General features: G+C 61.7%; 1 protein-coding gene across 1 annotated transcript; it reads right to left on the bottom strand.

The window, feature by feature from the left end:
* RPH3A (rabphilin 3A) lies at nt 1-27,741 on the bottom strand. Its single transcript, XM_044440717.1, has 18 exons — nt 27,665-27,741; nt 19,688-19,834; nt 15,698-15,827; nt 15,371-15,457; nt 14,155-14,368; nt 10,615-10,764; nt 8,402-8,494; nt 7,934-7,993; nt 7,230-7,457; nt 6,090-6,169; nt 5,595-5,669; nt 3,914-4,023; nt 2,621-2,747; nt 1,922-1,978; nt 1,620-1,771; nt 1,293-1,374; nt 730-826; nt 1-131 (listed from the first exon to the last, which is right to left on the bottom strand). Exons 1-18 carry the CDS (start codon nt 27,739-27,741, stop codon nt 1-3), a joined length of 2,097 nt encoding a protein of 698 aa, XP_044296652.1.

The raw sequence follows: 27,741 nt of genomic DNA, 5'->3' as shown, positions 1-27,741 counted from the left end.
CTAGTCACTGGCCACGTGGTTCTCGTTCTGCAGGGCGTGCCAGCGCTCGATCTTCTTGTCCTTGTTTTTCAGGCACTCGTACCAGTGCTTCAGGCGCTCGCCTTTGGCAGTGATGCCCAGCTGGCACCCTCCTGTGCGGGAGAGGAGTGGAAAGGAGGCCCCTTAACGGCACGAGGCTGGGCACGGAGGCACCCCACAGAGAGGGGGCGCTGTCCCCCCGGCCAGCCCAAATCAGTGCCCCGCTGTCTGTCTGTAAAGCCGGGACTTCAGCATCCGATCAAGTGGAACCTTAACGTTTTCCACTATCCCGTGCAGTGGGTTGATCCGGTCCGAGCATCACCCACGCCCTCCCAGACGCGTCCCCCATCTCAGAAAGCCCCGCCCTTCTCCTGCTCTGCCCCCAGAACTTTTTACGCTCTTTGAAGAACCTGGCCGGGTGCAGCCAGGCGGACGCGCCATTCTCCCCTCCGGGCAACACCCCGCTCGCTGCTTCCGTCGTGCTCCTCCTGCGACTGCGCAGCCTCAGCTACTGCCGGCTCCTGCTCCAGGCAGGCGAGGGGCAGCCGGGGGGGCGGCCGAGGAGCCGGGGGGGCGGCCGGCCATGGTGGGGGGGCGGCCGGCTCCGTGAAGGAGGGACCACAGGGAGTGCTTTGCCCCCAGCCCCGCAAGCCCCGCACCCGGCCCAGGCCGCCCACTAGCCCTCCTGCCTCGGGGATAGGAAGCGCTCACCTATGTAATCGTTGGACTTGCCAATGTCGTAATCCCAAACCGATATGTCCAGCGATTTCTTGGCAAGGTCGCCATGTTTGATGTCGTAGAAAAATTCCTGTCGGAAAGAACGGGTCGGCGCCGACTGTCAGGCGGCCAAGCTGCCCGCCTTCCTCGGAGGAGAGGAGCTGCCGGTGGCGAGCGCGAGGGCAGCCGGCCCCACAGGCCGCAAGCTGAGGCGCTCTTTGTCTCGTGCTGGGAGAATTTCTCCAGGCGTGCCTGGCTCATCCTGCGCCTGGAGCGTTTCACAAGTGAAGTCTGCACACCTTGCGAGCATGGCACAGCTCAGGGGCATTCTGGGGTCAGGGCATCTGGGGGGAGCGCCAAGGACACAGGGGCGACACAGGTCAAGAAGCCCCCGTAGAGCTTCTCCACCCTCAAGCCACCAAAGGGTTTTTCTTTTAAATGGGGGGGGGGGGCAGCATCAATACGTCACTGTCCTGCCTTTATCCAGACTCCGGGCCCTGCAAAAACCTCCCAGACGCAGGAGTGCGCCAAGGAGAGAGGAGACCGCGCATCCTCACCTCGTTAAACTCCGGGTTCAGCGTCTTCTTCTTGATCTGCGTCTTGTGCTTGGCCTTCTTGCCCATGTCCGGCTTCAAGCATCTGAAAGGGGGGAAACGCAGAGGCTTCAGCCCCGCCGAGGGGGCGCGAGGCATGGCCGGGGCACGGGCCGGGTGCAAAGCTGGGCTCGCCGCCCGAGCGAGGAGCATCCGGGGGATGGCAGGGAGCACCTGGGCAGGACCGGCCCGCCCAGCATCCCGCCTCGTCCGGGACCTTTCCAGCCCAGGGCCCCGCGGAGGCCGTGCGGCGACGGGCTCGCCGCGGAAAGAGCGAGGCACCGGGCGCACATTTTCACGAAGGGGTCCGAGTAGCCGTTGGCGTCCATGGCTGCCAGGTGGACGCAGCGCACGATGCCCACCACGAGGCCGCCCTTCTGGGTGCTGTACGTCAGGGACACCAGAATCTTCCCCCGCTCCTCCACGTCGCCGGCCTGGCCCATCTGTGGAGAGCAAGGCGGCGGTGGGGGGGCTGCACACCCAGCCCGCCCCTCCATGGAAGCGGGCTGCCACAGGGCCAAGGGTCCTCCGATGAGGGCCTCCTTGGCGGGGAGTCGAACGAGGCCGGGCGGCGGTGAGGAGTGGCGCCTTACCTCGTCCTCGTACAGGGCCATCCCGCGGGAGGATCCGGTCGTGCCGGTCCGCTTCATCTGTGGAGAAGCATCGGATGAAGACGGGGGGGGGGGGGAGTGAATGCCCCCCAGCAGGTCCAAGCCACTGGCGGAAGGAGATTTCAGCTGCAAGAGGCGGGTCTGGGGTCCCCGGCCCAGCCCCTCTCGCCTCCAGCTGCACCCACAACAGCTCAGACGTGCCCCAGAGCGCATCTCCAGGGCGGAGTTTCGGCCTCAGGCGGAAAGAGTGAGCAGCATGGCGCATGCGCACTCCACGTTCCATCAGGGGCATCTCTGAGCAACCAGAGACAAGAGCCGGGGAGGGAACCCCCCTTCCTGGCGATGCTGCCAGTCAGAGCGGGCGTGCGAGGCCTGTAGGAGCGAACGATCCGGCAAGCGGGCCGAGATGATCAGCAGGGGCTCCGCATGCGGAAGGTCCCCAGTGCCGTCCCTCCATCACCCGCCTGCCAGCCCCCCAAGCGAGGTGTGCTCCCCCCACGTGCTCACTCCCCTCCGGAGCGTCATCGCCCCCTTTGCCGGGCCCGGAGCGCCTGCCAAGCCCCTGCAGCTGGGCAGTCGGCCTCCCTCCGGGGCTCCACGTGGCAGCGCCAGCACACCGAGGCAGCGGGGGCGTGCAAGCAGCCCCCCCTCAGCACACCACCAAGGGGGCCCGAAACTGACCGGGATGACCCTTTCCAGGCAGATGTTGAAGTTCTTCTTCTGGTTGGCCTTCAGCTTCTTCAGAGCCACCCTCGTCTCCCCGATGAACTCGTTGTGCCCGAATTTGTCCTCGTCGCACACGGAGATCCTGAAAGGAGTGGGAGGCACCTCAGGGACGCATCCAGACGTGCCCACGGCCTTGCCCAGTCCTGCCGCTGGGAAGCCTGCCGGCCAAAGCCACCGGTCACCTCGGGACCCTCTGCCCATGAGCACCAGGCCCCCGCGGAGCTTCTGCGGGCCTTGACAAGCCGGCGCAACACTGCCTCTCGCTTTGGGGGCCCGCGTGGTTTTCTGTGCTGGCATCCGGGAGGCTACATGCCCAGCCCTGGGGGGACAACCCAGTGCCCCTTGGGCGACAAGTCCCACTAGCCAAGGCGGGCAGGGATCACGGATCCTTTCCATTCAAAAGCATCAGCTGGGCACCACTGAACCCTCCTCTGGCAGCTGGATTTTTTTAAAGCAGTTTTGAGAAGAGGGTCGTGCCGAGCTCACGCTTCTCTGCAAGTGGCCTGCAGGTGCGTCCTCTGCCACCTCGCTCCGTTGCCAAGGCTGTCGCTGCCTCTTCTTGATGTTCCTCCCCTCCCACCAACCGTGGCGGCGGCTCCAAGCTTCTTGCTAGCCTAGTGGCCCTCAGTGGGGCCCCTCATGGTCCTCGGGGCCCCTGTGCATTTGCTGCCACCGCCTCTCAGCACGCTCTTTGCAGCTGCTCCGCAAGAGGCCAATTTCAGGACGCCCAGACCTCTAGACCTTCCACTGCGCAGCAGAAGATTCGGAGCAGCATCGACGCTACGGGCTAGGACGGTCAGGGACTAATTCAGAGCCCGCAAGCCAGGGGACAGCTCTGCCACTGTCCTCCGGCTTAGAGGAAGAGTCCCCAGCAGGCCACGAAACCAGGAGAGGGTCTGTAGCAGACTAGCCGGCTCCTCAGGAGCAGAGCAGAGCAGAGCATGGGGCAAATCCTGCCAACCCCCACCGTCCTTCCGCTGGCTTTAGCTCCCTGCTGAGACAACACCCTCCCGTGGCTGTCGCAGTGAAAAGGTCAGAGCAGCGGGACCCACTGGGCCCTGTCCAAGACCCCGTTTTCTTTCTGCCTTCATCTGACTGCCACCGCATGCCAGCCGTGAAGGGGTCCCAGCACAGAATACCAGCCAGAGGAGCTGGTGCTTTGGAGAGAGGAGCCCACCCCTAGACTGAGAGCGTGAAACCCGACACAGGCTGCCCTGGCCAGGCCCCCGCGCCCAGCCCGTGGCTTGCCTCAAGGTTTTCCTCTGCATGTCCTCCTCTGTAATGCCATGATAAACCAGCGTCTCGTTCCATGCGGGGTTCCGGGTGTTTCTCAACGTCTTGGTCCTCAATTTGTTTGACTGCCAAGGAACAAGGGGAGAACAAGGCGTCACCAAAATGGGCACGTTCCCCCATCAAGGCAGGCTTCGTTCGGCTCTGACCGGGCCAAGCAGGCAACGCTTTCCAGCAACGCAACCACCACGTTTAATGGACTGGGTTGAGCCCCTCTGGACTCAACCAAATTTGTTTCAGTGTGCAGTCGCGTGCTGCGTGTCAGTGCGCATGTTATTGTGTTGGTTTTATGGGGGATCCTTAATAAGGCATTGAGGGGGGGATTTCAGAACAGCCTTCGCAAGCTTACTCGGCCATGCCACGGATTCCCCACCCCCCTCCTGGTTGAATAATTTTCCTGAGGAATTCTTCCAAATCAGAGAGAGACCCATTTGTCGACTACAGTTTCTTTGTCTCCCAACAATCAATTCCATTTAACCCAAACTTTGTGATTGAAAAAAGAGCATTTGCTTGAAAATTCAGGTGCATTTTGTAATGCATTCGTGCCCTGCCTGGATTTGAGGACTGGCACACAGTTGTGTTGTGACTTTCAGCCACGGCAGGACCGAAGGGTTTACATTCCTTGCGCAAAGCAAACCGCCTTCGGGGTTTAGCTTGGGTCTGATCCAGCTCTCTCCCTCCCGGAAGTTTATTACACAGAACGTAATTGCCCTGCAGAACGCACATTTGCTGAGCTGTCCTTTGACACGGAGAGGAAGGCCAAAATCTGTCAGAGGAACCGAGTCGCCTCCTTTTTTCCATGCTAACAACTGGGACTGGCAAAAACCTTCAAAGGTTTTGAACTGATCTTGTAAAGCTCTGGCAATAATTAGATTTCCTAGCCCACGGCTCACGCCACATTAAGAAGGTCACCTTTGGAAAGTGACTCCACGCTTATTACGGTGTTTTCCCCCCTGTATTGCAGCCTACAAGCTTTGACAATGCGAGAGAACACACAGACCCCACGATGCTGCCAGGGAAGGGCAGGTTGGTGACCCCTATGCCCGTGGGGCTCTGAGCCCCCTGCAGGATTTATTTGGGGTTTACAGGCATTATCCCTGGTCTTGAAGGCCACCCCCCAGGCAGGTTCACCCCCCGGAGGGGCGTGGGTCGCGCCTATCCAGCACGGCGTGCCACTTTTCCTCCACGAACAGCTCCGGCTCAGTGCGTGTGTCCCCGATGCGCCTGAGCCGCTGCAGCTTCCGTACAGGAGCAAAAGCGGCAGAGCCGCTGAGTGACGGGCCCTGGGGAACAGGGCAGCGTGTGCCCCGGAAACAGGGGGCTGGGGTAGGCAAGCCTTTGGCTCTCCAGGCTGTGAAGGGTGGAAAGAGGGTCCTTCTCACCTGTCCAAAGAACGGAAGGGCCAGGCTGGACCAGCCCCCAGGGCCGGCGCTGCCCGCACAGGGCCCGTGGGAAGCAGGAGAGGACCGTCCGGCAGCATCCAGCAAACCGCCTCCGGTCCGTCCTCCTCCCAAGGCGGGACATGCGGCCCCCCTAAACGCCACTTGGCTCACGAAGGATGCGGTTTCCTCTCAGAGAGGGAAGGAAGTCCAGGAAGACCCGGAGAGCGCTTGGCTAGACGAAGGACCCCTCGCGTTACCTTGCTGGCCCCGGGCAGGAGGTGCAGCTTCACGTACGGATCCGCCAGCCCGTTGGAGTCCATCGGCTTCAAGCCCTGGGGGGAGAAAGGGCGCTGGGGTCAGGGGTGCCTCTGAGCAGGAGGAAGCGAGCGGCCGCCCGAAGCTGGCCAGGCGGGTCCAGAAACGGGGCGCCAAGGAGGGTGGGGAGCCGCAGCAAGGGGTTCTCCACAAGGCGGGCCTCCGGGGACTGGAGGCTCCGCCAGCCGCTGCTTCACGTGGCCAGGGATTCCAGGTGCCCCCTCGGGTGGCCACACATGCGCAGTGAGCCCGGCTCCTCCTGCTGCCGGGGGAAGAACCCAAATCGCACCCCCCCGGGGAGAGAAGCGGAGAGCCTTGGACAGGAGGGCAGCAAGGTCTTCCCCAGGTGAGGACAGACGTGCTCCGACCAGAGGACGCGTCAGCGCCCGGACCGAGGCCCGTGCAGAGCGGGGCTGGATCGGAAGGGTGGTGCTCACCTTCGCCCGGAGGAGGGTGCACTGCAGGGCGCTGTTCTCCTGGTCGTACAAGAGGCTGAACTCCAGGGCCCCGAGGGTGGCTGGTGAGAGAGGGGGAGCAACGGACTGAGGGAAAGCCTCTGGCCCTCTGCTTGCCGCAGTCGGGGGCTTACAAGGCCAGCGTGTATTGAGTTAGCTAGCTAGTTACTAAATTTGTAGAAACAGAGAAGCAGAGCGGGTCAGAAGGGGCTCTGTCTTCCGAGAGAGCACGGCTCACTCCATCACCCCCATGGCTTATTAGCAGCCATGGAAAGCGCTTAGGGAAGCCCCGTGAAGACCTCGTGGGTCTCCGTGGAGGGCAGCCACGGTCACGCCCCACACCCAGGCCCGGGCCGCTCAGAACACCCTTCAGAACACCAGCCAGGTCGCCCCCCGTACAAGCGCTGGCCAAAGGGCGGGGTGGGAGAGAAGCGAGGCCTGGCACGACCTCACGAAAGCAAGGCCCTTCCGTGCCAGGCACCGAGCGGGTGCCGGACCGGGAGCAAGCTTCCGAGTCCAGGCGGCGAGCTTCCCCTCCTTAAGGAACGGCGCCTGCTGTGGGGGCACCTGCTGAAGCCTTGGAGGCGGGAGGGGTGGAAACGGCGAGGGGGCCCGTATGCAGCGTGCATGGAGGGGATGCGCCATCGTCCTTCTCTAGCCGCCACCGTGGCCAAGAGATGAGAGCAGCTGAACTGGATCAGGCCCAGCATCTGCCTAGTCCTGTGCTCCATTTCCACAGTGGCTGAACAGGAATCCCACACGCGGGAGATGAGGGCAACAGCCCCCAAGCCCAAGCTCCCCAGCACCCAGAGTGCAGGCATGCTGTCGTGGATCCCGCCACGGATGGCCACCCCTCCTCCCTGGATTGGCCCACCAGCCTCCCATCTGGAGGGGGACTCGACACGCTCGTGGAGAAGAAGGCGGCCGCGGCTACTGGCCCAGAGGGCTGCAGGCTCCCTCCAGACCCAGGGGGCTAGGCCGGCGAGCAAGGCAGGAGGCGCCGTCATGTTCCTCCCGGCTTGCAGGTTCTCACGGTCGGCCACCACACGGGATTCACCGGCCCGCTGGCTGGTCTGGCCAAACTCCTCCGGTTCCCACCCGGAAGGTCCCGGTTCTACCCACTCGTTTCGTCCGAGTCGTAGCTGTTGGCCTCGTCCTCGTCGTCTTCCTCTCGAGGAGGCTGCCGTGCGGGTGCGGCTGGCGGAGCAGCAGCTTGGCCATAGGGGGCCACCGGTCGCACGGGCCTCTCGTCTGCGGGCGAGGAGAACCCGGCGCCCGTCCTTTCCTCCTGGGACGGGCCCAGCGTGGGGTAGCCGGTGTCGGCTGGGGGCGCAGCCATCGAGAGGCTTCCTGTGGGAGCAGGGAAGCAACTGGTCACGGGCAGCCGGCCGAGTCCAAGCGGAGCCCAGGTGGGGCGCAGCGCCTCTCTCTCCCCGAGCAGGAAGGGTGCCGCCTCTGGGGCACGAGAGGAGCCCCTGCGTCACTGGGCCGGCCAGCCCTCCCCTCCCGGCACGCCTTCCCAGGGCAGGTCGGTAGCCACGGAGCCGCTGTCTCTCCGGGCAGCTTCCCTGCAAGCCAGTCCCCAAGGGCTCGGCCAAGGGCGCCACGACGGTCAGGCAGCCGGGGGGGGCCCGGAGCTCCCCACCAGCACTGCAGATGCACTTTGACGGACCCCGAGTGGCAGAGCCTCCAAAGGAATAACGGGAGCTGCCTGAAAAAATTTCCTCTGAGTCCGTCTGGGATGCAGAAGAAAGATTTCCAGAGCAGAGAGTGATGAAAAGCCAGCCCTGCCACCCCCATGTTACAAATGGAGATGAGAACTTTACCTTGTCTTTCCGGGAAACGGCCGGCAGGACCCATCACTTGCCTGGCCCCTCCAGCAGGTCCTAAAGTGGGGGAGAGGCACACGAGGTCGCTTGAACGAGGAAGTCCTATTTCTCATTCTCTCCCTCTCTGCCATCTTCAACACCCCATCTATTTAGTTATTTTATTAATTTAAAACTTTCCTAGACTGTCCCTTACCATGCTCTCGGGACGCTTTAACAATAAGACAAAGTAAAATGAAACACAGCATCCTAATAAAATTTCCAAACAGCAATAAAACCTCTATTAAAACAATCAAGCCTTAAAACATTGGGAAAATATAAAGTTCTTAGCCTGGCACCAGAGAGAATAAAGTGACGGCACCAGGTGAACCTCTCCGGCACAGAGGTTCCGTTTCTTCCCGAGTGTCTGCAGATTCGAAGGGAAGCACTTTGGCTGGTCCAGGCCCTGTGGTTTGAACCCCAGCATACCTGGCTCGGCCGGCGGCGCCGGTGGGCTCTGCTCGGGTGCCGGAGGAGACGGCCTGGCCCCAGCGCCATGGGCAGGACTGGCCCGCTTAAGGCCTGCAGGGGGAGATGCCAAAGCGGATTAGGGTGGGGGAAGGGACCCAGCCCAAAGGGGCCTCTCGGCTCTGCGCCGGGAAGCAGGGGCGCAAGGCGCTGGATCGAAAGCATGGCCTCGCTTCTCTTCCCTTCCGCTGCTCCCTCGAGTTACCTCCACTGACTGCTCTCCGATTCCCTTGCCAGTCCACGCAGGGGGATCCAGAAAAGCCCCTTTGGGTGGGCTGCCCTCCCGCCGAGGCTTGGGGCCCCGTGGCCAAGGAAGCCCGAGAGCAGCGCCAATGCCCTTCCCTCTGCAGCAGTGGAAGCGCGGTGCACGGGGTGTGCGCCCCACACCCTCAAGGCCACAGTCCTACGCGGGTTTGGCCTGAAAAGGCCCCTCTCCCCACGTGCCCCTCCAGCCGCGACATTTTTCTGCCCTAAGTAACTGTTGAAATTTCAGCCTCTCCAGAGACCCCAGTATCCGAGCATATTAAACAGCTTATAAACGCCCAGGGCAGTTGCTGCGTGGCCGGGATCCCGCTGGGTTGACCCAAGAGGAAGAAGAACTTCCGGTCCGGCAGCATCAGAGGAAGGGAGTCGGTGGCCCCGGAGAGGAGCAATCCTCGCGCTGGACCGAGCCGGCTTCAGCACCACGGACAGCCCCACAGAAGCCGCCGGCCTTCGCTCCGCGGACAGCTGCGTGCCCAGGGCAGCCCGGCCGATGTGGGGGCTCCGGTTCCCACGAGCCACTTTCAGGAGACGAAGGGGGCACCGCACCTCTGTGCCACTCAGCCGAGCGGAGAGCCAGCGCTCCATACGGCAGAGGTCAGAGGAGGACGCAATCGAGATATTTCTCCCGCAATGTGCTGTTTAAACATGCCCTGCGCAGGCAAGGAGTCTTTGGGATTCCTGCCACGTCGCCCTTTGTTTGCCAACCAGACGGCTCCGAATTAGCTCTCCCAGCAAAGGCCTCCGTTCGCTGCGGCTCGCACCCCGGGAGGCCGGGCCCGGCAGGAACGGTGGCCTCCGGTTTTGTCACGTCAACTTGGCTGGCACCTGCCCGTTCCCGCTCGAGAGGCCTTTGCGAGAAGGCAGGTGCCGCTGAGCCGTCTGTCGGGCAGACAGCCTTCTCTCCGCTGGGCCGGCATTGCTGGAGAGGCAGGCACATGGGCCTTGCAGCACACAGCTGCCACGGAGCGGCTGCCACTCCTTCATTCGGCTTTCCTTCTGGCTTTCTCTCACTCGTGCATTTCTTTAACGCTTTTATAGACGGTCCCACTGCTCGCATCTCAGGGCGGGTGACAACAAGCACAGGGAAAAATCGCACAGCACCCGACAATTCACACTGAAATCTCAATTAAAACCAATTCGACATGAAAATAACGGGAAGATGAAAAGGGACCTTTGCACGGCAGAGGTCCTCCGCTCTGTAGGACCGGGAGAAGGAGGTGCACATTTCAAAGACGTGCACAGCAGATGCATAAATCTGGAAAAATATGCATGAAGTGTGCACTTATTTGCATGTGACAAGAAATAAACAAATGGACTCAAGTTGGAGCAAGCTTTGTGACGGAGTTCAGGAAACGTTGGCGACATTGAGTTCTGCTGGTTCACATACCCAGTTTAAAAGAGTCAAGGAATGGGTGACAACAGAGGCCTTCAAAGAGCTGCTAGCACCGCAAAGAGGCAGTCCTGACTCAGTGGGGAAAGGAAGCAACGTTCCAGGTTCCTTCCGTGCCTCCCAACTGGAGACGCAAAGGCCACCGCAGTGCTCGTTTTCCATAGCAAAATCAACCCCACCAGCTCCGTCACCATGATCTGGGGCCTGCTGCTTCAAAGGCCCCAGTTTGGGGGTTACCAAGCTGCACAGAAGCAAGAGAGCCAGTGTGGTGCAGTGGTGAAGAGCACGGGACTGGGACTCAGGCGATCCGAGTTCGAGTCCCCGCTCGGCCATGCAGCCCACTGGGTGACTCTGGGCCAGTCAGACACTCAGCCCAACCTACCTCACAGGGTTGTTGTGGTGGGGATCAGATGGAGGAGGAGAATGATGTAAGCTGCCTTGAGCCCTTTGTAGGAAAAGGCAGGATATAAATCGGGGCGGGGGGGGGGGGGGGGAAAGATGGGCAGAGCATCCTCCTCACCTCCAGGGCTTTGATGGGCTCCGCTCTCGGCGACGGCATCCCGGCTCTCGGCACCCTCGCTAGCACGTTCGCTGCCGCTCGGCGGCATCCTGGCCTCGGGAGGCTTGCGGTGAGGCTGCGGGTGCGTGCCTGGACGGGAGGCGACCGCAGCCGCGGTTCGTGCAGCTGGCTCGGCGCCTGGGAAGCAAAACCAACAGCGGCAAAAGTCACCTCCCTGTTGTGACAGCAAATGTAAACAAAGCCGACGTCACGCCGGCACACAAAGCTTAATTTTTCCGAAGGCCTTCGGGATCCTTTGAGGAGAGCGCACAGGTCGTTCCTAAGCGCCGGAGCCGCGCAGAGGAACATCTTGGCAGTGGGCCGTCCTGCCTTCCCCCAGAACATCTCCCAGTGTGGCTCAGGGGGCAGAAAATGTGGCCATGTTGCAGACACCCCCCCCCCCCCCAGCATCCATGTGTCCAGATTAATCGTCATCTGGCTTGCGACTAATCAGAACCGGTTGCGCCACTGCGCCATCTTGCTGTTTCTCCGTCGCCTTCCACGCGATTGTAGCTAGAACTGTTCCCTGTGGTGCATTTCAGGCTGTGACTCCTCGTGAGCTTCAAGCTGTGACGGTGCATTTGAAGCTGTGATGTTGATACTGTTGCATGTAAACGAATATTGGGTTTAATATTTGGAGTGGTAGGTGAGCATTTGTAAGACTAGCGTCCAGACCAAGCGAATAGCTAAGGGGTTGATTGTTGGGGGTGGAATCGCTGGCCGTCGGAAAGCTCGCTGGCTACGCTGCTGTGATGTCACAGGCAGGGACACCAGGGAAAGTTCACAGACGTTCCCATTAAGGATGGGGAAAGCCTTCTGTGCGGAAGGCCAAGGATGAGCACGGCAACCGTGGGCTTGGCTGGGAAACTGGGCATTGGACATGGTGGGCAGAAATGCATTTCAGGCCTAGGAGCTGAGAGGGTTGGTGGTCGCAGTCGGTGGGCAAAGGATCCAGGAGGAGAAGGGGGGAAACTGGGCTTGGCACCTTTGCTATATTGATTTATTAATTAACGTGATTCGTGAATTGCTTGCCTGAAAGAACTGTCTAAATGGAACATGCAAATGTCGTACGGGATCATAAAGCAATACTGCTTATAATTATTGTGTGCAGCAAGCCTGGGCCACCTTCCGGGGAATGTTTGCGGTGGGGAGGGGGAAGAAAATCTTTGGCAAGCCCAGGCCGAAAACAGATTCCCAGGCTCTTGCCTGAGAAACCCTAAATTCATATTAATCTGTGTCATCCCTTTGTTCTATTTAAGCATGCCTGGAACTGGCTTTCAGAGAAAGTGTTACCAGCTCAGCAACCCCTTGGTCAGCACAGCCACTCGGGGAACATCGAGAGAAAGAGGGAGGGGGGCAGCGTTTGCGAGAGATTCCACTTCTGGGTCACCTGGGAGCAATTCTGTTCACCGCAGGGGAGCAGGGGAGCGGCTGCTGCCTGGACGGGTGGGTGGGCTTCTTGCTGCAGGGGCTGGAGGCACAGCGCTTCCTTCCCCTGACAGCTCAAAGCCCGGGTGCCAAGGAGGCTTCACAGAGTCTGCCTGGCTCATCTGCTGCTCTAACGAGCAAGTTAATGACTGTTCTGACAGCATCCATCACCAAGCCACCGCCTGGGGTCCCTGTGGGCACGCAGCAATTCTGCGAGATTTACAGAGTGATCCAGATTTTAATAATGGGGCAATCACTCAATATTAGCAGCTCCTGATGAGCAGCTGACAGCCGTGCGGAATGATGGCAGACGATCCGGTTTGGAGCCAGCCACCCCGCCCCCCAGCCCCGATAGCAACAAAATGACGCAGGCAGCTCAGCCCGAGGGACAGCCGGGGCTGGGTAGCCCCTCTGGATCGCAGTCTGAACCGTTAAAGGGTCGTCTGTGGGGCTGAACAGCCAGGCAGGGATTCAGCACCACAGTCAGCTCGCTCCCCCTGCTTCTGAGCTACAGCATTTCCATAAAAACCAACCCAATGTTCTGGTCTTCATGATCCTACATGTGGGTCTGGCTTAAAAGGAACGTGGAACAGTGGCTGGGGCAGCTTCCTCCTCCTAGCCCAGTGTTGCTGGCACGGACTGGCAGCCGCAACTCCCCGGTGTTCGAGGAATGAGCTTTTCCCGCCCTGCCAGGGGATGCCGGGACCTGCCGGCAAAGCTGGTGCCCCCCCCACTGAGGAAACCGGGGGTCTCGTCCCTGGTGGGCGCGTTGAGACAGCCAGTGCGGCCCTTTCATCACGGAAGCAACTCTTGGACCTTCGCTGCTAAAAAAAGCCACGCTCTTGATGTTTCGGCAGCCGAATAAGCATTCCAGTGCCAGCTCATCTACATCTCTCTGAAGTTTTGCTTGGCAGGAAGAGCAGGATGGCGCGGGGAGACCGGGCATGTAAAGCAGAGCTCTCTTTGGTGCCGTTCCAGAAAAGCTACCGCATTCTCCCTGCAAAACTTTCCCGAACGAGGCTCCGTTCCGGCAGGGGCGGGGGCGTCCGTGGGAATGGATGCAACAGACATCGAGCTCCTCCGTTTGGGTGGAATTCTGCGCACTGGAGCGGCCCTCCGTCCGCAGCGCTCAGGGCTGCGCTGCCACATAATGGCACCTCCATTCCTGTTGTTGTTATCACTCATCATTATCCTACGATTGATCATGATTGATAACAGGAATTCATAATATATTGCCACTCACATATTTACTACCTCATCGTTTTCCCAAAACAATACAACCACCAAGAAGGAGAAAACGAAGACGAAAACCATGACTTGATCAAAACACAAGAGGGAAACAGAACGCCGGAAAACTCCAAGAAAAAGGCGAGCAATACGGGCCAGGCTGAGCCGGGAGGGATTTGGGGGCCTGCATTCAAAGCCCCGGCCCAGGGGTCCCCTGAATGGCAGCGTCGCCGCCTGGGTGCAGGAAGAGGGGACGAGCGTGCTGGGGACGTGGGTGGCCCTTGACGCCAGCCCTGCGTCCCCCACTCGCCCCGGAGAGCCACGTGGCTCCCCAGCACTCCCTTTCCCAGGGCGGCCTGCACCCTACCTCCTCCACTGACGGACCCCTTTGTCAAGCCCGATTTGACCCACGCGGGCTTCCCAGGGGCATTTTGCTGCCCACTGTGGCAAGCGGCGGCAAAAGGGGCCCCCAACCCAGCCTGGCCCGCACTGGGTGCAGGAGCCCCTGGGGAGTGACTTGCAGAGCTCCGGCCTCCCGGGCGCTTTGGCTACGCGGTGGTGAAAAGGGGCCGCCGATCCGTGGCTGGCCCAGGGTCACCCAGCGAGCGTCGGCGTGGCCGCGTGGCGACTAGGGCCCGGCCCCGCACGCAAGGCTGCACCGCTTCTCCGTCCAGCCGAGGGGCCGGCGCTCCCCCAGCTCGGCAGCCAGACCCCCCCTCTTGCAGAGCTGCGCCCCCGGGGCAGGGCGATGCCAAAGGCAACATGGGGTGAAGATACCGCCCCCCCCCCCGTGGTGGCTCCTGCATCTTGCTACCGGGGGGTCGGCCGGGGCTGGGGTGGGGGCCTGGGGATTTGCCCCCAGGCCTGAGCGCCCCGGAGGGTCCGTGCGTTCAGCTTGCCTACCGTGGCTCTGCGGGCGAGGGTACGGCTTCGCCTCTTGGGCGGACGGGGCCGGCTCGCCCGGCGGGGGCTGCGGCTTCGCCTTGCTGATGGGCATCGGCTGCGGCAGCATCTGCCTGGGCAGGCCCTTGAAGAACCAGGCGCCGGAGCGCTTCCACACCTGCAGAGGCCGGAGGAGAGACCGTGAGGGGGCGCACTGGCGCGGGTGCAGGAAAGCGCCCGGTGCCCTTTTATTTTATTTTATTTTATTTTATTTATTTAGAAGGCTTCTATGCCACCCCATTCGCCGAAGCCTTGGGGCGGCTTACAACAATAAATAAATAAGGACAGTATAAAACGATATAATATGAGTCGACCTGGCAGAATAACCGTCCCAGTGGAAGGCTCTGCCTCGAAGGGCAGCAGGCACCCTCACTGGGGGCAGTGAAGCGGGCAGATGCGGGAGGAGCAGGAGCAAAACCTGTTGTGGTTTGGCACTGCATTTCAGCCGCAAACCACAACTGTTGTCGAGGGGACTCACGCAACAACACAATAGCCGAGCGGCTGAGGGGCAGCCTTGGATTACTCCTCTCCTGCGTGGGCGAGGGTGGGAACGGTCACCCGCGGCAGGCACGGCTGCTCCTCCTTTCCAAAGGCAAGCTTTTCTCAGTCCGGGGTAGCTCCACCGTCCCCCCGGATGCATCTTTAGGTTTTGCATCAAACCCAGTCCTGGGTCCAAAGGCAGACCGGGCCTTTCCAAAGGTCAGGGCCCTTCTCAGCCCAGCTGGAGGGTCATCCGGAGGCAGGGACCACTCTCCTGTGACGAGGCCCAGCCCTGGGCAGGCTGAGAGAGAACGGGGCCCACGAGGCCAGTCGCCCCTCTGTTCCTCCTGCACGGAGCCCCAGGCGCTCCTGCAGATCCCCTCCAGCCGTACCCTCACAGCGACCCTGCGATGTGCCACGGATTGTCCCCGTGGCTCCCGGCCCTCCGGCCCTCGCGCCAGGCCCTGGACCGGGGATGCGGGCAGCCCCCGTGTGAGGGCCGGCTCCCGCCAGGGAAGCTCCCCGGAGGCTGCTGCGCTCCAGGCTGCCCGGGGCCCGCCGCACCCCCAAGCCCCGCGGTGCCAACCGGCTGCAGGGGAGGCGCCTCGCTGCCCCCCGTCTCGTGCCGGGGCGGACTCACCTCCCTCTGCTCGAGGCAGATCTTGCACAGCCAGACGGGGTGCGGGCGGCTGTTGGTGGCCTGGGTGCCGCACTTGGTACAGACGCTCTGCGGGGGAGAGAAGGGCCGCGGGAGCACGGGGCGAGCGAGGGCAGCGGGGGCTCGGCCCGCCCGGCACGCAAGCCCTGCCCAGGCCCACTTCCGGCCTCCCCGCGGAGCCCGGGGCAGCAGCGCCCCTTCCCTCCCGGCCCGGCGGGACGGTGGGGAGCCAGCCACGGCCGGGGAGCCCCCTCCCCCCGCCCCCCGAGGGCCGTGCGCCGCCGCGGCGAGCGAGCGCCTGGGGCTCACCTTCTTGCAGTCCTCGCAGACCATGCCCTTGGCGCCCGCACAGCCCAGCTGCTCCCCGCACAGGATGCAGCGGCCCACCCCGTCGCCGGCCACGTTGCGGCGCATGTCCTCCAGGCGGGTCATGAGGCGCCTGTGGGGGGCACAACGGGTCACACCAGGCGCCCGGGGGCAGGTGGGCCGGACTCGGTGCCCGGAAGCCGCTCCTGGGAGGAGTGCAGAATGCTGCGGGTGCGTGCGGGTGCGTGCGTGCGGGCAGGCGGGCGGGCGCATCGTCTGCTTCCAAGCTTGGACGGCAGCTGCTTGTGTGACACACAATGCCGGATTGTGCACCTCTGCACACTGTCCGGAGCGCTTTGGCTACGGGGTGGCATAAGGCGACAGCACATGCAGCCCAAGGGAAAACACGGTGGCTGTCCCTTCCACTGTGGCACAGAGGGGAGGTCGGATGCTCCTGGCACCTGCCTCGCCTGGCCCAGGTGGGACGCGCGGAGCCACTGGGGGCAGGCGTACGGTTACGGAAGCAATGGCTTGCGCTTCACAGCCCAGCTCCTGGAGCCTGATACAGCTCCTTTTCTGCGCAGGAGTGTCTTTATAAAATGCAAAACACGGGACCAGGTCCCAGAACACAGCGATGCTCTCCGACCCTGGAAGAGGAGCTTAAATACAATTATGTGCAGACTACTGTTGCACAGGTCACGAGGAAGAGCGCGCTTTGGAGCATGTGCAAAATGCCCCTCTCACACCACTGTGATGGTGCAGGGTTGCGAGGCTCGCCCAGCCCAGATGCAGCACTGCCAGGGCCCCCCGGCTCTCCCAACTGCACGGGTGACATCACCCATCAGCCTGCATCTGCCGGAGAGGGGGCAGGAGTGTCTCCGGCCTGCCCTGAACGCCCCCACCGGGCTGCCTCTACGAAGCAGAAGAAAAACGCTCCGAGGCTGTTCGGCTGGTGGGAAGGCACTTCGCAAAACCCCCAAAGAGACAGAAATAGTGCCTGCAAGGAGGACGCATTATCTATTCTCTTCCGAGGGCGGCGCACCCCCAGCCTGCGCATGAGTCCCACCGGAAGCGGCTCACCCTCCCGTCGCGGCGTGACCCAAATCTGACAAACCCATTAAAGCGGCTCCCGGTGTGCGAGGAGGCGTCATGCGCTCGCCTGCCTCGGTGCCAGGTCTGCAGCAGGAGCGGCGGCCGTGCCCACGGCCCAGGCGTGTGGGGGTGCGGAGCACATGGGGCAGCTCGTGTCACACACAGGGTCAGCCCGGCAGGAGGTGCACGGGGGAGGGGTCTGTGGCTGCGTGCGGCCACCAAAGCCCCTGCGCCACGACAGCCGCGAGGAAGAGGACGTGCCGGGGTCCCGGTCCTGGCCCAGTCCTGGCCCGGCCTGCTCTGGGTCTGCCCCAAGGCAGGAGCTTCCCGGGACACCAGCGCCACCCGCGGCCGTGCCAGCAGCACAGCAGAGCCGGGCAGCCCTCCTTCCCTGGCGTGGCCAAGAAGGGACCAACCGGGGCCGCCCCCCCCCCCCACTGCAATGTGCAGTGAAGGAGAAAGCGGCACTTTTGCAAAAGCCAAAACGGTGGGGCAGGGAAACACGGCCGAGGGACCGGCAGCGGGTTCAGGAGCCTGCGGTTTGGAGAACCCCATTCCCTGCCACGTGCCGACTGCACAGGCAGACAATTTCTCCGGGAACCTCGTTGCCGTCCTCATTTGCTGGCAGGAAAATGCTCTGCTGAAGGAAAGGAGGTTTCTGCATCCTGCTGTCAGTTTTCAGCTCCCCACAAACAAGCCCCCCGGACAGATGGCTCCCCCTCCCCACTTTAATTGCATCCAGCCTTGGCGTCTGCCTCTCCTCCTTCCACATGAGAAATCTCGACAGATTCCTGCAGCGAGTCAACACTCGGAGAGGGGAGGGGACGCAGCCCCAGCTCCCGTTTCATCGGCATTTGGGCCACGAGAACAGACTGGAGCTTAAATGCGGCGATTCAGCCGCACAGCCTGCACCATTTGAGCCACAGCGGGAAAGCTGGCAATTTGCCAGCCCGGTTTGCTTTCGATCGAACCTCCCTGAGTTGCTCCATCCATCTGGGAAAGACGGGACCACGCGGCTGACCCGCTTTCACAAACAGGCTGCCTTCTGGGTCGAGTCGTTCGCTGACGAGAAGTTTGGCTCGGCGAACAACTCAGGTGCCGGCGGCAGCCAAGCCGGACGGGATGCGGGAGGCGGGAGCGGCACTGCAGCAGCTCCTTCTGCCCCCTGCCCGCTCGGTCTCTGCGCGCTCTGGGGAAGCTCCGTGTCAGCGATGGCCTGCAAGCACGGTGTGGGGCCAGCACCGAGGGCCGGCTACTGGAGGCAGCAGTCTCGCTTTAAACACAGAGTCAAGTTTCTAGCCTGCATCGGGTTTATAAAGCTGCTGCAAAATGCCAGCTTTATGGTGTCAGGCCAGTAGTATGCATCGTATTAAATATGCATTTTAGGAAAGAGCAGGGCTGCGACTGCAGAAGACCGAACTTGATTTGCTCTGTCCGTGAAGAGCGGGGCGTGTGGAAAAGGCCAGGCAAGAGAATTCAGCACAGCCCTTTGCAACCTGGCACCCTCCAGATGCACTGGACTGCAATCCCCGTCCCTCAGCCAGCATGTGGCTGGTAGGAATGGTAGTCCAACGCATTTCGAGGGGGCTGGCTTGGTGGAGGCTGGCTTGGGAGCAGTCCCAATGCCTTTTTAGAAACGCTCCTCAGGGCCTAGGACACCTCACAGCCAGGAGCAGGTGGGAGGTGGAGGCTGAGCGCAGGTGGCGGAAAGGAATGCCAGTGAGCTGCATTTCAAACTGCATGCGGTTTCAAAGACAGGGCTGCCAATTCTGTTCTGGACGGCTGGAAATGCTAAAACCCCACGAGGGCCGTTATTAATGTTTGCAACACACTCACAACATAGCTTCATGCTTGTTTTCTGTTCAATTGCAAGCGGGGGAACACAACTGTCCTAACACAGAAAGGCAGGAAGCGGCTCGCCCACAAGGTGCCATTTCCCCCGTGCTGCTTTTGCTGGAGGGAAATGGTGCAGTGCGGGGGGTCAAGCCAGCCACTTGCGCCCGTCTGACCAGGCTGGTGAGCGCGGAGGACGAGCAGGGACCACAGAAGGGGCCTTTGCAGAATGGCGCACACAGACTGCCCTTCGGACACAACCCTGCGGCGCTCCTCAAGCCTCCGCCCCACACGTGCCCCGGTCTGGGGCTCCTGGCCACAAGCAGGAGAACGGAGCCGCCCTCTCCGTTTCGGGGAGATCGCTCAGGTGCCCTCCCCAGTCCAGGGTGGAGGTGGGCAGGCTGCACAGCCTTGCGGTCGCTCAGATTTTCTGCCCCTTGGCTGGGGGTGGGGCATGTTGTCCCTGCCCTGGGCCCGAATCGGAGGGCACAATGGGCCCGAGGGAGCCCAGAAGGCCCCACGGTCTTGGTGCAGAGGGTCCGACCAGGGAACACAGGCGGCTCCCTCTGGCGGGACAGCGCATCACCAGAGGAGGGCGCTCCTGCTCGCCACCGCTGGAGGGGTGGCCGGGGGTGGTACTGCAGCTGGCCCTCCCGAGGCGGGCTGGACCCACGGAGCTCCTCCTGCAGCTGGGAGCTGCCCAGCCAGCCCAGCTCCCCAGGGGGCAGGCCTGCCCTCTCCTTGACCTCCTGGGCCCAGATCCTACCTGGCTTCCTGACCGTTGGCTCTTTGGACAGCACCACCGGAGAGCCGCACAGGCCGCCCTGGCCCTCACGAAGAATCCCGCTCACCCCCGGCACGACTTCCACCCGCTTCCCCGCTGCCCAGGATCCAGTGCAGGGGGTGGCTTGCCCCATTTCCGAGAGAGAGTCCCCTCCACAGAGAGGCAGTGCCACGGCCCAGCTGCCCCGGTGCCTCACTGGACTGGGATGCGAGCCCCACTCAGCTGCTGCTGAAGCAGAGGCCTCGGGGGGACGCCCACCCTGCCCGGCCAACTGGGCCCCGTACCCAATGCGCTCCTGCTCCATCTCCTCCATTTTCTCAGCCCTCGCGATGACGCGGTTGATGATCTCCTTCTCCTCGTCCGTCAGCTCTTCATTTTTCCACGCCCGCTCCGGCTGGTTCCCGTGGGCCGGCCAGCCACCCCCGGGGGCTCTGGAAGAAGCACAAAGCGAGTTTGGCAGCTGCCGAGCCTAAACTGTATGGAGGGCACCAGGCCTGGGAAGACAAGCCCCGTCACTCAGGCTGGCCTCTCCCCATTCAAAAGTTGGGAGCGGAGGGGGGAGAAAACCTCCCAAAATGGTAAAGTGCAAAATTATTGTTATTGCTGCCAGTACAACTCCTTTTAATAATCCGTTTGCCCTGCTGGAATAATGAGCAAGAGCTTTCTGGGCAGTTTGTCGTGGGAATCTGTCTGCTTGTTTTCCTTAGCCTGGCAGCCTATATTTTGCTAAATATATCCAGAATTCAGTGTGCAACCCACCCTCCCTTATCTCTAGGAAATACAGCGAATAAAGCGAGGGAAGGGAAGTGGGGAAACGGGGCAGCGGGACCACAAAGTTCTGGGCTGACGAAAGATGCTTCACGTCTGTGACACATACAAGTAGGTCTTTAGAAAAGAATCGCACCCACCGTGCGATACAAGCGGTACAGTCCCGTGCACAGACCTGGACTGCCACGGTCTTGAAGCTCAGGTTTAGCGAAGCTTTTCTTAAGCGGGACTCCGTGTTGCCGCTGACGCACAGGCTGTGGCATTAAGGCGCAGGAAGAGATACGAACGGGAGCCGAGGGACCTCACTGTGAAGGTTTGCTGAGTGCCAGGCCCATGGCCCAAGGGTCATGCGCAGGACACAACCAGGGGTGAGTCCACAGTCCGGATGCGGGCGGAGGAGCACGCAGATGCACCCCAGCTCCGGGGCAACGGGCTGAGAGCCGCCCCCGTCTTGCGGGAGAGCTGGAAAGTACCCCCGTGGGGTTTGTGTTCATGGAGAAGGGCTGGAAGACTGACACTGCTACAGATCCGCTGCTGCATCCTCTGATTTATCACCTTTCTCTCCGTCTGTTTTCCCGGGAGCAAGCTGAAGCAGCATGCATAACTCCCCACCTCCTCCCCGCTCGCTCTTATCCTCCTCGCAGGCCGGTGAGGTGGTGGGGCCGAGACCAAAGCCAGCCAGTGGGTGCCGAGCCCAGCCTCAGGGGGGTCTTGAGCCGCCTCCCCCGAGCCCGCCCGGCCTCCTGGCCGCCACGCTAGGCAATCCGGGAGGGCTGCCACGGCCCCGTCCGGCCCCCGAGGAGCTGTCCGCACGCAGGCGCTGCTGAAGCCCTCACGGTCCGGGACGCGAGGACCCAGATGCGCCCGCGTCCCCGCGGCTCGTTGGAGAGAGGCGAGCGCCGCCTCGTTCCCATCACTAAGCTGCCGGGCCTTTTGTCCAGGGAGGGTTTCGACGCGGCAATTTTCTCTACAATCTGCTCTGACTGTGACCGTGAAATGAGCAAGCACAGCCTTCCGCCAGCGGAGGAGAGGCGCGCGCGCGCGAGCGAGCGGAGAGAAGCGCCTGCCGGGGGAGCGGCTGCCGGGGTGCCATTCCGGAGGCCCGGCAGGCCCCGCAGAGCGTCCCCAGGGCCGATCAGGCTAAGAGGGGCCACAGGACTGGAACCCGTGCCAAGTCGCACCCGGGCGCCCCATTAGAAGCACAACTGCGCCGGACAGACCACTGTCTGGCTGCCTTCTAAGAAACGGCTCCGGGAGCTCAGGCTTAGCCTAACCCCAACCTGATGCCCTCCAGGTGTGCAGGACTACAAGTCCCATCACTCCCAGCAGGCCATCTGGAGGATGCCGGGCAGGAAGGCCTGGCGTAAGGAGCATGTAAGGACAGGTGTGAAGAGCAAAGGAGCAAAAAGGGATGGAGGCGGCGAGAGGCTGAATTTCACGTATCGATTTGAAATGGCAAGCCAAACCTTTGGCGGCAGATCAATGGGCTGATTAGATGCCACATATTATGACGCCTTTAATCACTCTCTTCCAGTCTATTGCGGTGGCTTCTGCTTACACGACTGAAACAACAGCCGCTCCGGTGTGATGTTTGCAGCGTCGCCGAATTCCACCTGGTCCGCCTCCCTCCTGCTGATCGATAAGGCAGCTTTGTTTGGGCCCCTTGCTGTATTAGCTCTCCTGCGCGGATAATCAATGCGCCGTGGCCTGAGGCCTGGCCACAGCTCCCGCTGGCAACGAGGCCGAGGACGGCAGCAGGGCTCACCCGCCAGAAACATCCTTCCCTCTGCAGCGCATCAAGGCCAGGCCACAGCGAGCCGACAGGGCCTGGTTGCATTTCAGAGTCAAGCGACGAACTCTCGGGTATTCTGGGCTATGGAGTCGTCTATGTAGCCACGGCATGAACCCTTGCTTTCTTAGCTCTGGTGTGAGGAACCCTCTGGGTCTGAAGCCCTGATGGGTAACCTATAGCTAGGGACACGGAAGAATGTGGCTTCAGTTTATTGCTTTTTAAGTCTTTGCCTCCATTGGCAAGCTGCTTTAGATGAGGAACAGAAAGAATCTGAGATTCCAAAAGTCGGACTGGAGGAGATGTGGCCATCCAGGCCCAGGACTGTGAATGGTTAACTCTCGAAGGCTTAGCCACGGATCCCCGTGCCACCAGCCAAGTCCGTGCACACAAAGGGCCATGGGAATTTTCATGCAAATGTCACGAAGCCTCTAACACGATCCGATCCGACAGAACTCCAGCGTGCGCCCAAGGCTACTATCATCGCTGCATGGCTTCTCAACGGCCTGGGGGTGCTTGGGATGTGGCTTGCGATGCAAAGCCTCCAGTGCGATGCCAGAGCTTTCTTCCTGCAGCTGGGAGAAGCTCCGCCAGGAGGGCTTTGTGGCACTCGGCACGAGGGAGATCAGGGCCGTGACACGACACCAGCCGCCCCGCAGATCACGCCCACCCGACGGAGCGGATTGTCTGCGGACAGAGGGGCTCGGAGAGCTGCAATTGCTAGGCATGATCCTATTCTGCCGAGAACAAGGAGAAATTTGCAGCTGGATCCAGGAACAAAGCTGGTGGCGGGGAGCTAAATAGGGTGGCATAAAAATAGCACCAGTCACTCTCCCCATTGCTCAAAGCATCGGATTGTGGGGGGCTTTCCAACGATCTCGCCTCCCGTCCTTTCCCCTGCCGAGCGGGGCCTCTTGGGAGGCATTGAGGCAGAGACCGTGTCTCAGCAGGAGTCGGAGGCCAGGAAGACAAGCTCTCCTGAGAGCGAAGGGGGTGCTTTGAAAAGCTCCCCGCTCTCAGCACCTGCCTTCATTATCGGGAAAACGTGTTGGGTACTTCACAAGGAAATCGCAAGAGCGGTGCCAGAGGGACAGTGGGCAAGGCAGAAGAGACGTTCTGCTGAGCCAAGTCTCCTCTTTTGGGGGGTTTTTGTAAGGAACAAAGACAGTGAAGACAAGACGGAGGAATAACACGCCCCATTGTTGGAGCCTGGGCTGAAGAGCCATCCGCCCTTGAAGACGCAGGTAGCAATAGGCTCGACTGAAGTTCTCCGGGGTACCAGAAGGAGTCAACGAACTTCAGAGGAAGAAATCCAAGAGGGAGGAACCGCAAGCGCTCATAAAATGGTGACTAAAGGTGGGAAAGGAGAGAGAGAGAACCAGAGAAGGGAGGAGAGAGGAATGGAGTTTGTGGTAGGGGAGGCGGCTGGCGAGAATCAGCGCCAAAGCGAGTGTCACGTTCTGTCGTAGGCCCTCTTGTCAATATCGGAACCCACGAAGGATTTCGGGGCGAGGATCAAACCTCCAGATCGGCTGAGCTCGAGGCTTTCGGTGCAAACCGCCTGGAAAAGCCAGCCCGGGGCTTCCTGCCTGCCCCACGGAGGGCACAAACCACCGAGGTCTGTGCGCTGCAGCCTGCTTAGACCAACGAGGGCCGAGGTCGGTCCCGCTTCCAGCAGGGCCGTGGCCCATCCCAGGAGGAGGCCGGAGCAGTTCCCTGGAATGAGGAAGCACGCAGCCTTCCTCGTGGAGTACAAATCGAATACAAATCCGGGTTAGGGCGGGGATGAGGGGACTAATTAGAGTCATGTTTGCCTCGGGCGTTCGGCTCGTTCGGGGTAAGCCTGGATTTGCCAGATTTGCCGCTTGCCATTACCAGCACCCACGGCCCTTCATCGGCTGGTCATCGGCTAGCTGCTCTGAGCAACGAGACAGCAGCCTCGCCACGGAGGGGTGGGGGGCAGGACTTGCAGCGAAGGGAAGGATGGACAGAGGCGAGGAGGAGGAGGAGGAGGAGAGACCCCTCTGCAAAGGCAGCTACGTTGAATTAATCGCACACGCCATCAGCGGCACCACACTGCAGAAGGCACTACAAGCCATGCTTTCTGTCCCATGGGAAATGCTTAACGTCTCCGTTCAAGAGGAAAACACAACAGGCCAAAAGAGAACTTACTGTTCTTTTCCACTTCGGAGCGGCGTGCAAAAGGAGAAGAGAAAGTCAGCGGGGGCTCTGGCTGCATCAGGCACAGGCCATCACAATAGATAGAAGCGGGTGGGGGGAGTCAAGCGGGCCCTGGACATCCACCTCCCCTCCCCCCCGGCCCCGCGGGTTGTTGGGGAAATTTAGAGGGGGCGGAAAAGGGGTCGGGGGGGGGGGGGGAAGGGGCCCCCTCGGCCAGTGAGGGGGAAGCAGAGCCCAGCCAGGAAAGGCATGGGCCACCTGGGAAACAAGAGGAGGGCCACTGTTCGGGGGGGGGGGCTTATGGAGTCTTTGGAGGGGCCGAGTAGGCAGGGCTCCAGCGCAGGATGCGACCGGGGGGAGGGGGGAGCTCAGGGCCAGGTTTCAGGACCACGGAGAGCAACCTGCCTGGGAGCCGCCCCTGGCGTGGGCTTCCTGCGCCCGATTGCTGGCCAGCCCAAGTCCCCCCCACCCGCGCCTGCCGCCCCCTTGGGCTAGCAAAGGCCAAGGGCCACCGAGGCCTCGGGGAGGGGGAGCAATGGGGCGCCGTTGGCGGACTCCGCAGCGGCGTGAGCGGGCGCAGCGACTCCCAGGGGCTACACAGGCAGGACGCAGGGCCAAAGGGCCCGGTTCAGGCGGACTGGGAAGGGGTCGGGCCTGCTCAGAACCGCTGCTGCTGAAGCCCCCGGCCCCCAAAGCTTCCCGTCTGGGCCACGACTGTGCATGGGCTCCTGGTGGGTCAGGCCACGGCAGGACCCCCCCCCTCAAACGCACACACAAGGATGCTTTAAGCACCTCTCCCCCTCTCCACCCCCTCCCCCAACAATCCTAATGAAGCTTGTGGATGGGGAGCGGCGTGCAGCCCTCCCCCCACAAGGCCAGGCGAGGGGTGCGTCTTCGCTGCAGAGAAACTGCGCATCTCCCTGCAGGGATACCGTGAGCAGGCAAGTGCAAAGCTTGCACGCGCACACACGCACGCACGCCCCCCCTCCCTCTCGCTGCAGCCCCACCTCGGGGCTGCGCACTTCTGCTGTGGGGAATAGCAGGAGGGGCTCCCGGGCTCCTGCAGCCGCACGGATCACATCCTGCGGGCCGCCTGTGTGGCGCAGGGGCTGGGGGGCTCCCACCGAGCCTCCCAGAAAAATGAAACATACACAAATAGATAAAACAGAGGTGGCCACCCAGGAGAGTGTGGGGCTCTGCTGAGCCGGCCCCTGGCCGCATGCTGGGCTGCCCAGTGGCGGAGGCGGGTGGCGTGGCATGGCAGGGTGGCCACAGAGATGCTCACTCCTCGCTCCAGAAGAGGGAATGCCTCTTCCAAGGGGTGCTCCCTTCTTTAAGGGGCCACCGTCCTTGCCACTGCTGTTTAGACGAACCGTTTTTCCCCGTACCAGGAAGACCGCCAGAGCAAGAGCCTCCCGCCACCCTCTCCTCCCTCCGTCCCGGCCACCTTTTCCTCCAAGGGGCACACGACCAGCCCCTTCCCCAGTTTATCTTTGAGCGGCTAGGGGAGGTGACCCCGGCAGGGCGCTGGGACTGACCCAAAGCCACCCAGGGGGACCCATGGACAAGCAAGCCCGGCTCTCCCTGGGCGCAACCCAGCACGGTCGCCCCACGGCCAGGACCTTCGGGCTTTGGGGCTGGGGAGCTGCAGCTCGGAGAGACCTTGGGGCCCAGAAGCACTGGAGGGGGTGAGCCCCGTGGGGCAGCGCTGCCCCCTCCTCGGCCGACCATCTTCTCTGGGACCCCTGTGGGGCTGCTGTCCGCCCGGCGTTTATCTACGGTCAACCAGCAACATCAATACACAATCAGAGGAGCATCGTCTCCTCTGCTCTGCACTCTCCAACAGCGATCTACAAACAATTTAATATCTAATGGACTCTCTCGCCAAGCCATTAGCAGCTCCCGGCATCCAGGCATTTGATAAGGAGCAAACACTTCTTGCGGGGAAATAGATGCATACATTATTTAAATTATTTGAATTTAATTCCGCTGCTAAATTGGATGGTTGACGGGAGATAGACGGCGGCTTAAGGGTTAGAACTAACAGGCAAAAGTCAATCGAGCCGGCCATGGCCGGTCGCGCAGGTGTGCGGGACAAGGACCGGCCGTGTCTGGATCGAGGGGGCCGAGCAGCGTCACCGCCAGGGGCCCAGCAGGGTTGGGGGGCAGAGTTCCCCCCGGGCCGCCCACGCACGCCTTCTCTGCACCCGTGCCGACGCCACTGGCCCTTGGCAGGCGCTTGCCCGGCGCACGAGAGCTTCCCCCGGCCAGTCGCTTCTGGGGCCTCGCAGCTCCCTGCCCAAGAGGATTCCAGGCATGGCCTCGCTTTCCCAGCCGGATCCACCGGCCTGCGGTTCCAGTCCCCCAGGGATGCCGGGCCTTGGGGGGCAGCACCCACCTCAGGCAGCCCCAGCTCACAGGACGGAGGGGAGCTGGGCACTCAGCTAGAACGGGACTTCCACTCCGAGGAGCAGTCTACCTTGGCATGCCAGCCCTGGGGAGGAGCCACGGAACAGGGCCGCCGCTCGCCTCCCTGCCCGCACTCTCCAGGCCTTCTGGGCTGGCTCCAAGGAGGGCCGTTTGGTCTGATCCAGCAGGGCTGCGCTTCCAAGGGGTTGCGGGTTCGGTGGCCGTGGAGGGGAGCGGGGTCCTGCCACGAGGAAGGGAAGCATCTGCCAATCCAGTGGGCTCATTTTTTCCTTTGCTGCCACATTTCTCTATGTATGTGCCCTTCTGTGTTTTCCCCTCAGCGGAGGCACTCTTGTACACACTTCTCTGTAATACACACAGCCCTGCGTACACCCCTCTGCGCCGTGCACAGCTTTGTACACCCGTTTCGTGTGCAAGCATGGATTGCAAACTTCAGAAAAGTGGAGATGCCAAGGCTGACCTGCATTCAAGTGCCTGCTTCAAAGTGCCGTGCAAATTCGGTGCACGCACATCCAAGCACGAGCTGGAGGGATGCCTCCCCTCCCCTCGGCTCAGCGAATTCTGAATTTCTCCCCTGCACACACCCTGCTTAAAGACTTCCAAGCGAAGAAGCAACTGCAGCCATGGTTCCTTTGTGTCGGGTGGGCCAAAAAGGCCTGCAATTCCAAGGAACCTGCTGGGCCTAACAGTCTCCACACGGCTGCACCAGAGCGGGCTTCGTTCTGCAACCCGTCCCAAGCCAAACTGCCCGCTTCCTCTTACTGCACCCTTAATCTGGGCTTGTTTTTCCATTATGGGGCAAGGACACACCAGCGGGCAGAGACGGCCCTCTTCCTGCCTCCCTCCAGCCCATGTGGCTGTCCTTCTCCCACCACATCTGGCTTCTGAGACTGCAGGCTTTCAAAGACATATTTGCAACCTTAAGGACTAGAAACGTGTTTTGTCTTAATGAAAGCAAGCCAAATCTGCAGCCATGCTCTTCAAGGTTTCTGCATGCTGTGGAATCGCACAGCATATAGGCAGAGCCACGGATACAACATAAACGTGGGCCTGGGCAGAGAAAAGGGGAAAGATCAAGGCCCCGGTCCCTTACCTGCCGCGAAGGGCCATCTGTCTGTCATTCTGGTACACCCACTGACCGCTGCTGCCGCCCACCACGGTGTCCGTCAT

This window comes from Varanus komodoensis, unplaced genomic scaffold, assembly GCF_004798865.1.
Source record: "Varanus komodoensis strain SLA01 unplaced genomic scaffold, ASM479886v1 scaffold38, whole genome shotgun sequence".
Classification (NCBI taxonomy): Eukaryota; Metazoa; Chordata; class Lepidosauria; order Squamata; family Varanidae; genus Varanus; species Varanus komodoensis.
Note: the sequence above shows the minus strand (reverse complement) of the source record. Positions and strands in the feature narration are given on the sequence as shown.

Excerpts from the sequence above, each read along its gene's own strand:
- RPH3A (XM_044440717.1), bottom strand. The coding sequence starts at position 27,741 with ATGACGGACACCGTGGTGGGCGGCAGCAGCGGTCAGTGGGTGTACCAG. Across the intron at positions 14,369-15,370 it reads TCTGCCTCGAGCAGAGGGAG|GTGTGGAAGCGCTCCGGCGC; the intron begins GTGAGTCCGCCC and ends CGGCCTCTGCAG. Across the intron at positions 8,495-10,614 it reads AGCCCATCAAAGCCCTGGAG|GCCTTAAGCGGGCCAGTCCT; the intron begins GTGAGGAGGATG and ends CTCCCCCTGCAG.